This window comes from Convolutriloba macropyga, chromosome 11 (genome assembly GCF_964194025.1).
Source record: "Convolutriloba macropyga chromosome 11, txConMacr16.3, whole genome shotgun sequence".
Lineage (NCBI taxonomy): Eukaryota > Metazoa > Xenacoelomorpha > Acoela > Convolutidae > Convolutriloba > Convolutriloba macropyga.
Window position 1 is genome coordinate 47,795,733 of NC_134478.1, and position 17,400 is coordinate 47,813,132.

The window sequence follows — 17,400 nt, forward strand, 5'->3', positions numbered from 1 at the left end:
AGCGGTTTTCTCGTTCATATATACATCTCGTTCATGTTTAATTCATGCATAATTTCTAGAGAATTATATAAGATGCTTATGTGATCTGACCGTTGTGGAAGCTTTATCGAAAACAAATCAGATTTTTCCAATCATGTTTTTAAAGATAATTTTATGGTCTTGAAACTTGGTTCACCAGGTTGAGCTGCCAGAAGAAAATCGCTCCGGTGTCCAGATCCTCTCGCGCGGAAAGAACGCATTTCCTGAATTTCGTGCGATCTACAGACTTTCGTACATTAATGTTCGGACTTTCATAATTTCACCCGACTTTTGTACGTGCAGGTTGACACTTGCGTGCGATCACCAGATTTTAGTGCTTCGACTAGAATTTGTCTGTACATGTTTAGACATTCCTGCGTTCACATTCAATTTTTCATGCGTTCACCAGATTTCATGCGTTCACTTTCAGAATTTGGAGACCCCTTATTCAGACTGCCATCCGTTCCAAGCCAGGCATACTGCAATGACTCTACGCATAATTTATATCCTTGAAAGTAGCATAATTTATATATTTCAAGTAGACATTCTCAAAATTATAAACTGATTGGTTGAGTATTAAAAAAATGCGTAATTTTGAAAAAAGTGCTGCAAAAACTTCTTTGCCTAAATGTGATATGCTCTGGACTGTGAGGCATGAGATTGATTTTTTTTAACTTCAGCAACTTTCTATAACCAAAGATACAAGACTTCTAAATGCAATGCAATATATTCAATGCTATTCTATACGCATTTGAGTTTTTGCTTCTTATTTGAAACTCAAGTGAGTTTCATCTTTCTGCATTGAAGGCTGACTTTTGATTGGGCACTCTGAATTATGTTTCTATCGCTCATCTGATAGGTATTAGTTTTTTAACAAGGCTGAGAGAAATTAATAAGTTAATGGGTTCATGAGCAGACTTTCCTGCGTTGATGGCCAGATTTTATGTGTTCATGTCTGGAGACACTTGATTCAGCCTGGGACCTCAGCCTGAGCAGTCCTGAGGGTAAGAAGTATCAAGTTTAGTTTTAACATTGTTCAGATTTCTGTGCTTGAAGCAGCATTCATTTATTATTAATGAAGCAGCATTCATCATTGACTAATTTATAAAATGTTTGCCGTTAAAAGCATTTTTTGAAGTTTCTGATAACTTCAAAAATTCGAACATATTTTTGTCCAAAAATGAGAAACAAATCTAAGCTGTACTATGCTTAATTAAAATAACTGGTTGCAACGGGACGAGTGAAAAAAAAGCATCACCAAATGATCAATGAACAGTTGATTTTTCCCTCATTGGATGATAACGGCTAGAGTATGCTAAAACGCAAGCCTCCCCTAGCAGTACTTCTATGTACCCGCCCAAAGGGCTATAATTTGCTATGAAAGGTTCGTTGAGACAGGACTTTTTCAAAGCAAAAGGCAAAAGCTATAGCTCTTGTTCTCATATCTCCTAAGTAAGCGTCAAAAATGAAAAAAAAAAACACTAGATTTCTGTCCAGAGTTCAAGATTTCCATCTACTGAGGATGTATGACTGCAATGTTCTGACATTGCAGTCCAAGATCAATATCTGAGTTAAAGTCAAATCAATCCAGTCCAGCTGCACCATGTCAGACACAATCAAACGCCGTTTTTTATTTTTGACACCATTTCAACCAGTTATTTTTTTATCAGAAACATTAATACGAAACTCAAGTCTTTTTAATAAAAGGTTTTTAAAATGCTTTAGCAAATGATTATCTGGCCCTCATACTAGGGCCAAGGAAATTTTTTTCGTTCTTTGACAGTGGATTGAATTAAGCACTTCTGGTTATTTACTTGGGTTATAGTGTTGGCTGTACTCATCTTTTGGTTTTTGAAAAAAAAAGAATTGAAAAAATTAGCCCATGAATGGCAAGAGAATGAGAATTCTCGGACCCAACGCCAATTCAATTTCAGAACTGGGCAAGTCTATTTATGAGTCCCATTTCATTACTGATTCAGAACCAAGATCATGTCACTTTTTACACCTAGCAGTCTAAATCCAAGTCTTAAAACGGTTGGGAATCGGCTGAAACTCCACTAATATAGCCTACTCTGACCCCCCCCCCCCCCGGTGTGCTACTTGATAGTGTTGAATGGCTTTTGGGGGGGGGGGTGTTTGCAGAGCGTTATCCAAGCCTTGGAAATCAACTTGGAAACCAAGTTCCAAGCGTTATCCAAGTCTTGGCTAAGACTTGCCAGACTTTTTTGACTTGTATTTAGATTTCCCAGGTTTAGACCTCGACTTATCAAAAGACTTCATAATTCTAGCAGGGGGTCCAAATTTAATGTGTTGTAATTTAATTCATTCGGTTCTAAAAAAAACGTTTTTTAAAAATTTATTTATAATCGCGCAGTTTGTTTTTTGATAAAATATGAGAAACAGTGGAAAATTTGAATGGTCAAACCCATTGACTACGTTATAAGGACTAGCCAATTTTCAGCGCCAATGTATTTTTTTGGGTCCAGCGAGAACATCTTGGGTCGAGCTAATGTCGAGCAGCATATTTGGGTCGAGCTAAAGTCCAGAAACAAAAATTTGGGTCGAGCTGAAGTCCAGCAACAAAAAATTTTGTCGAGCCAAAGTATAGTTGAACGATTACGTCCAGCTAAATCTTATCATTGGCTGTTTGAGTCGACCATGGTCTTTTCATACCACTTTTCTGTCGAGCATGGTCCTTTCGTAACTCGAGGTCTAAACCTGGGTTGCCCAGTACTGGGAAACGAAATAAGACTTGGTTTTAGATTTGCCTAGTACTGCTAGTGAATTGGAGTTGGGTTCGGGTTGCAATTCGGCCATGATCATCCAATGAATCCTAATAATCAAATTTTAGGCAGACTAGGATATCCTTCATCTGTGGCAAAATTTAAAAACCAGCGAAAGACTGATCATTGTCATGGCTGATTACTGTCTAAATAGGTCTGATCGTTGACGAAAACTTCAACTGGCGTCAAAATCTATCGTGAGGAGGGATGAAAGAGTCCAAATTGTGTTCCAGTCTTTAAGAAAATCAAACTTAAAATTTTCGAAAAATTCTTGGTGCAGAGTTAATAAGTTTTTTCTTATGTTTTAGCGGTTATTTTTGCCGTATTAGTGATATTCCTAAGCTGCATACGAGATTGTAATTGTGTTTGGGAGTCTTTGGTCTTCTTGATTGCAGACGACAGAGGAGGCCCTCTCAATGTCAAATGTTCACAATTCAGGTTGGACATCTTAAGTTAAACTCAATTTGAACATATTCAAAATCAAGTTAGAACCCCTCATGGCTGCAAAGCTTATTTGGGAACTAGATCTATTCATCCACCAATGAAATTTATGTAATGTTATGTAGCACGAGCCCATCCTGTACCAAAATGCAAGTGTCTTTCAGTACTGGGCCCTTAGTTGGACCGTTTAAAGACGACGATTTGTGGACTAGGGAACGTCAATTTTTCTACCTCTGTTGAGTCAAACAGAAGTATCTTATGCCCTCTGCTAATTGTTCCGACCCTCTTGAGGGGGAGGAACTAAAACTCAAATGGGTTTTTCGTTCAGACAATTTTGACCGATCGATATATTCATCGTACAGAGTTGTGAGTGGTATCATTAAAAAGCCCGTCCAGTGAAGAATATGGAATTAAAAAGTTTTTTTTGAATTTGGTTTTCTAGAGCGAGTTGTCTTGGTTTAAAATTTTGACCAATTTGCGATATTTTTATTCACAGTTTCCAGAAATTTCGCCTAAAATTTCGTCAATTTTGCTAAAAAATGTAAAAATTGTGAACAATAGTACTGTTGATTTTAGTTTAAAAGACAAAAAAGGATTGTTGACTATTTTGTTTATATTTTTTGGCCAAAATTTGGCTAAATACTTCTAATCTTAGACAAAAACTGCCCGAAATACGCTACTTTAGTCCACTTTGATTAAATTTACAGACTAAATAATTATCTAGATCTATCAAACTAACAAATTGTCTAAATCTATAACATTCGAAACAATTGAGTAATGAAAAGCTGAACAAATGGACGATGAACAATAGAAAGGCTGGTTTTTGTACAATCTTGCACTGTTATAATCTAAAAATAAATCGAATTGTAGTCAGTCGATCTTTTTATTTTAATGAAAAAATTCTATCTTTTCTATTTTAATAAAAGAACAGAACAATTCAAATCAAAGCTCACTGTTGACAAGTCCAAATGGCTTCTTCAGATCCAAAGCAATATATCTAGTTTCTTCACCCGAACAATTATGGTCGTTTTCCCCTTTCAAAGTTTCTGAGTTTTAATTAAACAATGGCTTATTGAACTTTGCCAATATTTTTTTATTTGGTCAACTTGTAGCAAAAACTTGTTAGCGTCAGCAAAAGAAAGAATAGTTCTTCTTGCTCTTCCTTCTACTATATTACACGTTAATCTTTTTGCGGTTTTATGCGTTCACTTATGGTTTTCTGGCTTTAAGGCTACTAGATTTCACAAGAATTTATTTGATTCTTAGGCGTTAGCCCATTCTTCATGTTTTTTTCTCGTTTCATCCCAAAATATCATTGATGAAAGTTCACATATTACAATAATGCTGTTCAAAATAAGGAACACTAGAACCTATAAAAATTTTTAGGGGCATAGGTTAATGTTTAAACGGCTTCGACACTTTTTCTCGAAGAGTTTTTGTCTTTAACTATCGTTTTCACTTTGTCTTTTCAGTCGCATGAATTTTTGTGGATAATGACTGGTCTCAATGGTTTGTTATGAAAGAATAAATGAGCATATGTTCTCATTTGAAAAGATAGCTGATGACTTTCGTGGTTGTGAAACAATTTTTTTCAAAAATAAAAAAAATCACTTTATCTTCGCATTTTTTCACTTTTTTGTTTATTTGTTTATTTGTTGCCTAGTCTTGTTAATTACAGGTCACATATGGCAATATTGTTGTCAACTGAAGTGTCAACTGAAGTGTAAGTGTAAAAAATCTAATGTTTTTAAAGAATTCATTATGAATTTACTCGCTTCGACAAGGGTCTTTCGTATAAAAAAGTAAACAAATTTTTGACTTTTGTCTATTTTTGACGTTCTTTTCGTAGACGTAATTCGTATTCTGAAAAACAAAGTTCTCAAGCTCTTTCTTTGGACGGAAGAACGTACCTAACTATTTTTTTTTTCATTTTGTAGCTAATGGCCTTCATGACCTCGAAAATACTTTTTTTTCGAAAATGGAAAAGTATTTCTTAATTTTTTGTCAATTTTTGTCAATTTTTCACCTATTCTCAGTAATGAGAGGTCATATACCACATTTTTGGGTTTATTCAAGAAGACGCAATCAAACATTTTTTAAGGGGCGAAGTATGCCTTAAGGCTCTGACAGCTTTTTCTCGCAATTTTTAATTGAGTTTTTGTTTGTTGTCTGTATTTGCTGTTCTTTTTAAACAGCATAAAAACTGAATATTGCCAGGTCTTAATGCAATCCTGTAAGGGCAATAGGGGCATAAGTTTTTGTAAATCATTTAGATATTTTCATTTGATATCTAATGGTTTTCATAACTTTTGAAGTTAGTTGTTTTTAAGAAATATAAGTGAATTTTTTTTAGATTTGATGATTTTGTTTCTTTGTCTAATTGTTACCAAGCCTTACTATGGACTGGTCCCATATCTTTTCAAATAAATACAAATTAATTAGTATAGTTTCCGTTTTATCTGACGCTATCTTGACTTTGTTTTTAAGATTTTTTTAATGGACATATAGATTTGGATATTATTAATGTTTGTTGTTTTTTTTTTTGTATTTCGTCTAGCCTTGCTTTCCTAATAATGGCAGAACAAATCAATCTAATGCGGCTTTTTTTATTCCACTGTGTTTTTTGCGTTGGAGGGAATCTTCTTGTCCGTACACCAATTTTTTTGAAAAATGCTTTTGTTTTTTTGGGTTGTTTTATCTGTTCCTCATTTGATAGACAACTATGCCAAAAATTTGATGAGCGAGGTTGCAATTTTATGTGCAAACGCACATTACTGAGCCTCCTTGCTAGAGGTGTCTAATTACTCCGCTAATTTTTGACCACAAAACAATGGCTAAATATTGGGAAAAGAATGACCAATACTAACGTCTTAAATTTGCAACTGATCAAAGCAACTTACGCTCACTGCACGATATTTCGCCACAATTTATCCGAATAAGGTTGCACGCATAAAGAGTGTTTGAAAAACTGTTCATACAGAAGTTCTTTTTTACTCAGTATTGCACTGAACTCTAAAGTTATGCCTGTCACTATGGCTTTTTAAGACATTTTATTATGGTTATTCTGTATGATTTTAGCGATTCTGTATATCTGCCTCATTAGAGATTTTAACCCTCAATTTCTTAACATATTTGACCTCAGAGAACGGTTTTTCGACTTAAAACTGGATTCAGATTTTTCAAGTAAAGGGTATGCATTTTAATTCAATTTTCCCCCTGAATTGGACTGGAACGCGAGCTAGGCTTGCAATTCTTGCCCAAGAACTTATTGCGTGAAAAAAGAATAAACTAAGACGCTTTTACATAAAACATTTCTTAGAAAGGACTTGGATACGAAATGTCGACAGCACACAATGTGAATAAAAACTCTTGCAATTATCGGCGCCTTACAATTTTCTACACCATCTGTTCAAGAGAAACCTATTTCACTGCCTGGTAATAAGGTAAAAGTTTAACAATATATTTTTCTAGGCTAAAATTGGTAGCCTAAAGTCGCTGTTGTAAGACCTTTTTGGGTTGCGAGCTATGGGTTCCAGATCAAACAGAACCGTACCTACCATTTTTCAATACCATTTAGTACTATTTAGTACTAGTTAATATTATTTAATACCTGTAGTTAATCAATGAATCATCATTGTAGTCAACTTATTATCTGAACAATTTTAGCGGTAAGTTTTTATAGTCATCATTACAGGTGGCTACCGGAACCAAAATTTAGAGTAAATTTACTCGTTTTTGTTACAAGATTTCACTTTTCCTATGTTAGAACATTGTGCGTGTGAAACATACGTACAAGCATTACGAACAGAAAGGCAATGCCCCATATGGAAATTTCAGTCAGTGTTTTTCACTTTTAAGCTGGAAGTTGATAAGTAAAAACTGCTTTCCACCACAAAGTATGTTTGACGGAAGCGCGTTCCGCAAAGAATTGTGCGGCAGATTAATTGCCGTGTAATCCCTCAATTTAGTAATCTTAAAACATTAAATCGTAAAATTGAGCGGCAAAATGATTAAAAGGATTAAATTTTTGTGAAATGCTCTTACAGGCGAACGTAAGTTTTTTTCACTTTTATATGTTCCAATTTTTCATTTTAGGGCTCTTAATCGCTTTGTGGAAACCACGTTCACAAAATATAAGTGGTTTCTGCATTTAAAGGAAGTCGGCACCTGAAAGAACCAGCTGCTTTCTTTGGAAACAAATTTTTTTCGTTACCGGTTGACGCTCGTGATGTGTAGGAGTTGACTTGCCGCACCCGTGTTGACCGAGTTTTATTATAGTTTCAATTAAGCTTATTCACCAAAGTTTGTTTCGATTAGAAATTTTTAGTACATTTTAGCAATACTTAGAGTGTTTCTAGTATTTCAACTTAGCGTGATTTTAGCTCGTACACTTGTCTATATGGTTATTTGGTGGATGAGAGAGTTCGGGAGCACACGTGGGATGACAGATACAATCAAGTGTTTCAGATTCTGATCCAGAATTATTATAAACGGATCAACTGGTTCTCAATGGATGATAGCGAACTGGGTAGGTTCTTTCGGAGACCTATCCTACATTACTATCGTACATTACTCCATTTGGCAAATTTGATATTATGAGGATCAATTCTCATTCGAAAATATTGCAGCCATTATGATAAGTATCAAAAATAGAGCTCGATATATCGACAATTTTGATGAAGCGTTTTCGAAATTATGTTATATTGCAATGGAAAAGCCGTGTAGATTAGCAGTTTCTTAATCAAAAAACTAATGAGCATTTAAAAGCAAATATTCACTCTTTTCTGTTACCGAAACAAAATAACGAAAACCAATTTTGGATCTTTTCAGCAATCCCCCTTTGATAGCTAGCAGAGCATCGCCCTTCTGTGCTTTACCCAAACACAATATTACTTGGCATATAGTTTAGATAGCCGAATATCAATTTAAGCACCATTCATTTAGCAGGCATCATTGTCCGCTGTTCACGGCTATGCATCTCTTGCGCTGAGGGGTGTAATCAAGAAATTGCGAGTCAGTTATAACCGCCAGTCGACAGTTTTGTAGTCCAATTCGACTAATTGTCATAGCATGGTAACATTTTTTCAGTTAAATATAGCATGCGCTGACGTAGAAAAATTAGTCGTCTCTGATTGCATAAAAAGATGCTTGCACAAAATCTATACTGGCTATAAGATCCAAATTTTTTTGAGAACTTGCAAATTACTGTTACTTGGAATGCATTTGGTATTGAACTATTTTGTCCGAGAGTTGGGATCAAAACTCAAATATCCGTGAGAACTTCTGTTCCAATTACTGCCTTCAAAAACATAATTACACGTTCCAGACCTTAATAGATCATCTTGCAGCGCAGTGGTCTCCTAATCTGGACAAACCGGGTTCAATCCCAACCAAGGTTGAAGCCTTTTTACTTTATGCGGTTCATCAAATCATCCCTCTTACCTTCGTATACAAAATTACACAATTTTTTCATTATTGCGTAGTGATCTTTTCATCTGATTGCAACTGAATGGGGGCAGTGGTTCAATTCTAGCCAAAAACAATATATAATTGCTCTTTCAGTTTTTTTAATTAAATCTTCCAATTTTCCTTTAAACTTAACTATGACTTTTTTGGTTCAAATTCTGGCATTTGATATCGTTTTACAAACAGAATGACAATATTCAATTCTATATCTACGAGGTTATCCTAGGACAGTACGTAAAATAACAATAAGTGGAGTAAGCAAAAAACATTCGGGCACTTGAATTTGTTTCCACCAACGAGAGAGCTCAGTTGTCTTTATTAAACTCTGAAACAAATACAGAAACTTCATATCTTTGATTTTCAGTTTCAAAACCAAATTGTAGTTCAAGAATACTTCCAAAAAACATTGAACTTCATTTTACATTTATTCAAAGTTTTGGGGCAACTATCCTTGAGAATTTCTGAAAAAGATTTGATTGTATTGTACTCAAATTTATCAGAGTCAATAAAGCCATTAAAGTTTTCGATTGGTAAATTTTTTCTGCCTCCGTATAAAGTGCCAGTCATTTTCATTGGAATTAGACTTTTTGGTACCGGTAGAAGCTCGTAATGATGAGTAGGAGTAGATTTGACGCACTGGTGTTGACCGATGTTCATTCAATTAAGTTTATTCACCCAAGTTTTTCTTGATTAATACTTTATAGTACACTTTAGCAATACTTAGAGTGTTTCTAGTGTTTCTATTTAGCGTGACTTTAGCTTGTTCGGTTGTTTATATGGTTATTTGGTTGATGAGAGAGTTCGGGAGTACACGTGGGATGACAGATACAATCAAGTGATCCGAATTCTGATCCCGAAATATTAAAAACTGATCAACTGGTTCTCAATGGATGATATATTGCAGCCATTATGATTAGAATAAAAAAGAGCTTAATTTATTGACAATTTTGACGATTAAGCCTTTTCCTAAGTTATGTGATATTGCAGTGGAAGAGCCGTATAGATTAGCAGTTTCATAATCAATAAACTAATGAGAAATAAAATGCAAATTTTCCCTTTTGCATGTAACCGAAATAAAGTAACTAGAACAATTCTGGATTTTTTCAATGGTCCCCTTTGATTGCTAGCAGAGCTTTCACCCTTTTGTGCTTTACTCTTACACAATATTACATGACATTGAGTTTAGAGAGCCGAATATCAATATAAGCACATTTGCAGACCACTGTGAACAACTATGCATTTCTTGCGCTGTGGGATGTAATCAGGAAATTGCGAGACAGTTATTTCCGCCAGTTGACAATTCCTTTAGTTTTGTAGGCTAGTTAGGCTAATTGTCATAGCATTAGCATAATTTTTTGAGTTCCATAAATTTTGCGCTTATGTAGAAAGTTATTTGTCGTCTCTGATTGCTTAATAAATCACTCGCTCAAATTCTAATCAAGCTTGAGAGCTTGAATTTTACTGTTACTTTTTACGGATTGCATTTGATAGTGAAATATTTTGTCCGAGAGTTGAATTCAATACTCAACTATCCGCGAGAATTTCTGTTCCAATTCCTTGCTTCAAAAACAAAATTACACTTTCCGGACATTTATACATCAACTTGCAGAGCAGTGGTCTCCTAATCTAGACAAACTGGGTTCAATCCCAAACAGGGTTGAAATCTTTTCACTTTATTCATTCATCAAATCATCCCTCTTGCCTTCTTAAACAAAATTACACAATTTTGTCATTATTGCGCCGAAGCGTAACGTAGTGATCTTCTCATCTCATTGCAACTGGATGGGGGCAGTGGTTCAATTCTAGCCGGGCACACTGTCTATTTGTTTTTTCATTCTTTTTATGAAATCTTCCTTTTTCTCTCTTTAACCTAGTTAATGACTTTTTTGTTTAAAAATTTGGCAGTTGATATCGTTTTTCACACAGAATGACCTCATTCAATTCTATATCTACGAGATTATCCTAACAATGAGCAGAGTCAGCAAAAAACCTTTCCCAGCCCTTGATTTTGTTCTCAACAACGAGTGCGCTCAGTTGTCTTTATTAAACTCTGAAAAAAGAGCTGCAGAAACTTTTTTAACTGTCTCTTTCAAATTCAAAGCGAAATTGTAATTAAACAAGCCTTTCGAAATTAATAAAACTTCGTTGTACATAAAATAAGAATTTTGAGGCAACTATCCGTGAGAATTTCCGCATAACTTTTTTGCTTGTATTTTGATCACACTTATTGAGAGTCAATATTGCTATTAAAATTTCCCACTGGTAAAAATGTCTAGCCCGTTCATGTTTTCTGAATTTAATGATATTGCGAAATGACAATCAATTGAGTTCAGTCAAGACGAAATGTCTGAAAATGTCATATATATGTGAATAGAATTTTCCTATCACATCTAGTATTAAGTCAAAAGGTATCTTCCACCAGTATATCTCATTATCTGGGATTTGATGTCCAGACGTAAATTACTTACTTCAAAGGCTTCAAATGTCATATGATTTATTTAGTTTTGTGAATGTTTCGCCTGTTCTGTGCCGCAAATATGTAGGAAATGTCTGAATTGTATCTTGAAATAAAAAAAAAACTTGAAAAGAGGAAAACACACTCTTTTTTGAACAGCAGTTAAAACACTGTTTGTTAAATTTTTCAAATGTTTCCGTTTATTGGATTTCGTATTCGGCATTTTGCGTGTGTGTGTCATTCTGAGGTTGTGTATATCAACAACACTAGATAAAATTGCTTCAGATGAGGATCTGATTTTCAACTGGATTGTTTTGACAATTTTTTTCATATGACAAAATTTTATAGAAAAATATAAACTGGGTCAAATTTCTGCATACTAAAAATCTGGTGCAATTTGTCTCAAGATTTAAGCAAAAACTGTTTCATTTGAAAGAATTAAAAAAATTGCCAATCTTTCTTCGGTTTGATGGCCAGAAATTATTCTCATAAGCTATTCGCCCGAAAACAAAATCTGCTTTACTACAAATAATGCATTTTTCTTTGCTTTTTGCTCTTTAATACTTTAAATAATGCTCGAATTCCATTCTGCCTTTTGTTTACTTTATTCCACTATAAACTAGTGTGCTTAAGTTCTCATTCTCTATCTGAGTTTCCTCCAAAAATTTAATCCTCAAAGACAACATCGCAGTCGAGATACCGAAGCTCCTGAGATCGTGGATCGTAGCCTAGGTTATGCAACATGAGACGAAAATAATAACGGCACTTCAAATACATAACAAGAACTTTCAGGAAATTTTCGTTTTTCTCAGAGGAGACTCTATATGTTCCCGAGCATAGTTCTTAAGCAAGGCCATTTCGGATAGCAACAAAAAATTATAAGATAACAAAAATTATCAGACACATTATACACATACTAAATATAGACATTTTAATTATATTTATAAATATAAGACCCAAAGCAAAATTTTATCATTTGCACGCATTTAACAAAAAAACAGGTAGGAATTGCTGTGAATAGCAGTGGAAGCAAATAATTCTTCACTGAAAAACGGACGCACAGATATGAAGTCGGTGAAGTGTTTTAAAAATGTCGTTTCATTGCTACCATCATCGGTTTTTGGATGCAATAAAAAAAATTGTTTTAGAAAGTCGACTGCTCAATGTCCTCTTGTTATGCGCCAGGAGTCCATTATTGTTTTAATACGTGCTCTGTGGTTAATTCACATTGCCTATACTTAATGTTGAAACATATGTGTTGAATTTGCAGTATAAGGGGTGCAACTTTTTTCACCAGTAGTGACAGAATGCGGTTAAAATGAGTTTATAAACGCAAATATAACAAAACTATTTAAGGCATATAGGTTTAGCAACTACAGTGGCAATTTTTAGTGCAAACTGCAGTTTTTAGGATTAAAGTTTTTGTTTCAACTGCTAAAAAGCACCCTGCGGTAGAAAGCAATTCTTACAACCATTAAAATTTTTCAATGCTAAAAACCTGAAATTCTGCAGCCATTCATTGCAATTGAATTCACCAGTTCTTTGCATTTTACTACGCTCCCGGTCGTCTACCTGTAACAAAAAGTGCGAGTCAATCTCATCACTTTTGTAACTATTTTTTACTTTTCTTATCAAAATACCTTGTACGTGTGAAACGTACCTACAAAATTTGAGGATGAAAAGGCAGTGCTCTGAATGGAAATATCAGTCGGTATTTTTCACTTTTAGACTCAAAGTTCAAAAGTGGAATCTACTTTCCACCGCAAATAATGTCGTGGAAGCCGAGTCCTCAGGATTGCCGTAATTCGATTTATTTAATTTGAGAGCGCATGTTGCGTTATCTAGGACGTGAAGCAAAATTCACATTTCAGAAGAGATGAATTCGTTTTTATGTGAATGGGCTAAATTATTTATAGGCTTCAGAAAGTAGCAGAAAATATATTTGAATACTAAGTGGAGCACATTCAACAAAACATCAGAACATGAAAGACGAGAACAAACAAAGAAATTGAATTGAGCGGTAGAATAATTGCAGTACAAACCCTCATTTTAGTAATCAATGTTGATAAAAGTGTCTTAGTCTTATCTGCCGCCTGTTGAGGAAACAAACAGAGCGTCAAAAAAGGAAGTGGAAAATGCTTACATTACTGGTAATTATATATGTGTACTAGAATACGAAATATAATATTTCGCGCTCTCTTTGCGGAAAATGCTTCCAATAATAATTTACTGGGCTTACCTTAACTGTCCAAATTCGCTTCCCGGAGTTTACTTGCAGTTCATTTCAGCAATGAATCAGCATCTCTCCATAATGTAATTTTGTATGACGAGAGTTCTGATCATGACATATTTTACACATATCATATTAAAATTCATAGCCTTTATCTGCCATTTCTATGCGTAGGGTGGATATTTGACTGGAGTTTGCATTTGGAGGATAAGTTATAAACGGAGGTTTGCATGCGCAGGATGAGTTATAAACGGAGGTTTGTATGCGAAGGATGAGTTATACACGCAGGTTTGTATGCGAAGGATGAGTTATACACGCAGATTTGTATGCAAAGGATGAATCATACATGCAGGCTAGCTTGCAAAAGAGGTTGTATGCGTAGGCTGAAAACAGCGGTTACAATTAATGGCGGGATTTAGTACCTCAAGTACCTCAAACCAAAGACGAGTCTGCTTATATTAATTATTTTGTAACAAAATAAATGCAAAATACATGCGGTAAAGAATAAACAGAAGATTATTTTTCCGCTTTCGATTAATCAATGGTACATGCATTTGGAAATAAGCTTATAATTTAATTAATTTATAACATCAAATGTAGCATTTATAACATCAAATGTAGCATATTTATAACATCAAATGGAAACACACTGATGAACACTGGGATTGACACCCCACGGGCGAAGCCCGAAGCTTGCACTACTACTTCTATCTTCTACTACTACACAACTAATTCTGATTCGCACAACGACCTCCGACCTCCGCCTCCGACCTCCGCCTCTGACCTCCGCCTCCGACCTTTGCTACCGACCTCCGCTACCGTCCTCCACCGACCTCCACTACCGACCTCCACCGACCTCCGCTACCGACCTCCACCGACCTCCGGTACCGACCTCCGCCGACCTCCGCTACCGACCTCCGCCGACCTCCGCTACCGACCTCCAACGACCTCCGCTACCGACCTCCACCGAACTCCGCTACCGACCTCCGCTACCGACCTCCGCCTCCGACCTCCGACCTCCGCTACCGACCTCCACCGACCTCCGCTACCGACCTCCATCGACCTCCGCCGACTTCCACCGATGCGCCAATATATGGTTTATATGTGAACGCACCAATATATGGTTTCGTTAGAGCTGGAATGGCTCTTCCGAGTATCGTCATCTTAAAAACTTTATGCATGAGATCAGTTATTCGAAATTTTCAAATTTTGCTATGCGCAGTCTGTCAGTTCTTTGTATGCACAGTCTGATGATGAGAGAAACGTGAAACATTCTGTGCAGTGTTGCGCAAAAATGTAAATGAGGCTGCGAAGAAGAGGGACAGAGGGGGATGTTTCTTAATGTAGTTTGGGCAGACTGACAAAAGGTTTTATATTTCTATTTGCCTGGTTCAGCACTGGTTAAAATTGAAAGTCAATGGTACAGTAATGAAACTCACTGCGACCAAAGTCGGGGTTCATTTTAAATAAGGATTAAAAATTTTGATATGCCCTTACCGTCAAACGTAACTACTAATCACATCTCGTTTGAACTATTTCGCATTTTGTTGTTTTGTTGTAAGGTAATCCCGGGTCGAGGTTTTTGGGTAAATTTTCGTAAGAAATGCGGTGAATGCGGTGAATTTTCGTAAGAAATGCGGTGATTGCGGTGAATGCGGTGAAAAAAAATAATTCACCGCTTTTCACCGCATTTCTTACAAAAACTCACCACCAAATTCACCGCATTTCTTACAAAAATTCACCGCATAGACTATTATGGCAAAATAATGTAAGAAATGCGGTGAATGCGGTGAATGCGGTGAAAAAAAATAATTCACCACATTTCACCGCATTTCTTACAAAAATTCACCGCATATGGTTTCCAAAGTTTACTCAATCTGATTTAAATTCACAAGAATTAACAAACAAGTAAGTGACAGTTGGCGCAGTGGAATAAGCATTGGAAGGCATGCAGGAGGTCAGAGGTTCGAACCCGTGTAGGGACGATTCTGTTTTGAAAGAATACTGAGAACGCGGTGAAAAAAAATAATTCACCGCGATTCACCGCATTCACCGCAAAAAGATGTAAGAAATACGCGGTGAAAATTATTTTTTTTCACCGCATTTCACCGCATTTCTTACGAAAATTCACCACCAAACCTCGACCCGGGATTAATTAAAAGTATCTTTAGAATGGAACTGCCTGCCACATTCTTTGCAACTCGTTTTTTTGGTACTGGCAGACGCTCATAATCTCAACCGGGGAACTATCGAATAAATAACTATTTTGTTTGCAGGAAGCTGTTGTGCTTTCCAGACGGAAATGTATGAGTTGAATGGCCGGATGATGGGAATGTCCCCCGCTGAGTACTACCACAGAATTATGGACTTCAGAGTCAACAATAAAAGACTCAACTACCTCAAGGTACTTTTTTAACTACTCGCCCGGGTGGAGGTATCTGAGGTTAGGTAATAATGTAAGATTAGCGATGAACAGCGGTGAAAAAATTCCTTGTAAGATTAGGAGTGAATTTATCAATTCATTCAAAAATGAAGAGAATCAAGCGTGTTCGAACCTCCCGGGCCGAGGAATGAGCGGAAAAAAAATGCAAGAAATGAGCGGAATTTGAGCGGACAGTTTAGCAAATTCCGCTCAAAGCCCTTACATTTTTTTGACCGGAATGAGCGGAATTTGAGCGGAAAAAAAATGCAAGAAATGAGCGGAATTTGAGCGGAATAAAAAATGCAAGAAATGAGCGGAATTTGAGCGGAATCAAAAATGCAAGATATGAGCGGAATTTGAGCGGAATCAAAAATGCAAGAAATGATCGGAATTTGAGCGGAAAAAAAATGCAAGAAATGATCGGAATTTGAGCGGAAAAAAAAATGCAAGAAATGATCGGAGAGACGTTTCGACCGCACTTTTGTCTGATCAGAGGACGTTTCGAGAGCTGAAATAGGTTAAATACTGTCGGAAAAAATCTACAGTTGAACTAACGAACAACTCTTTGAGATTTTCCAGTATGTTTTGGGTGTGTTCCCCTCCTCCTTTTCTCAACCGGGCTGGGGACCGGCTACGGCGGAGTTACAAACAAACAACTATAGGAGAATTGAGCAGAGCTAGCTAAAAAAACTAGGCTCGAAAAGCTCTCTCCAAAACAGAAACACTAAACAGACCAGACAAAGTATAAAATAATAATAAAAGTATAATAATGTCATAAATATAATAATAAATATAATAAAGATTAAAACCAGAATGAAACAAGGAGGTTCGTTTATGTGCGACTGCACATAATGTTCCAACTATTCTCATTGTCGAACTTTTTTTCTATACAAGCTAAACCAAAAAATGTTTTTCCACTACAACCCACACAAAAAGTGGGACTCCTACGTTGCTTTTCGTTAGCATTCGACAACTCTAAGATCCGATTGAAAAAAAAGACGTTTTAAAATAAAATTTTCAAATAAGCGAAAAATCCAACTAAGAGACTAACTTTTTTTCTATATAAGCTAAACCAAAAAATGTTTTTCCACTACAACCCACACAAAAAGTGGGACTCCTACGTTGCTTTTCGTTAGCATTCGACAACTCTAAGATCCGATTGAAAAAAAAAGACGTTTTAAAATAAAATTTTCAAATAAGCGAAAAATCCAACTAAGAGACTAACTTTTTTTCTATACAAGCTAAACCAAAAATTGATTTTCCACTACAACCCACACAAAAAGTGGGACTCCTACGTTGCTTTTCGTTAGCATTCAACAACTCTAAGATCCGATTGAAAAAAAAGACTTTTTAAAAAAAAATTTTCAAATAAGCGAAAAATCCAACTAAGAGACTAACTTTTTTTCTATACAAGCTAAACCAAAAAATGTTTTTCCACTACAACCCACACAAAAAGTGGGACTCCTACGTTGCTTTTCGTTAGCATTCGACAACTCTAAGATCCGATTGAAAAAAAGACGCTTTAAAATAAAATTTTCAAATAAGCGAAAAATCCAACTAAGAGACTAACTTTTTTTCTATACAA

General features: G+C 35.7%; 1 protein-coding gene across 4 annotated transcripts in view; it reads left to right on the plus strand.

The window, feature by feature from the left end:
* Positions 1–17,400, plus strand: part of LOC142349576 (uncharacterized) — a 72,313-nt gene that overhangs the window by 1,444 nt on the left and 53,469 nt on the right. For all 4 annotated transcript variants that reach the window (XM_075401229.1, XM_075401228.1, XM_075401230.1 and 1 more), the window contains exons 2-4: positions 3,110–3,239; positions 7,625–7,770; positions 15,670–15,797. In XM_075401229.1, the coding sequence (XP_075257344.1) occupies positions 3,110–3,239; positions 7,625–7,770; positions 15,670–15,797 (404 nt within the window). The remainder of the gene's footprint in view (positions 1–3,109; positions 3,240–7,624; positions 7,771–15,669; positions 15,798–17,400) is intronic.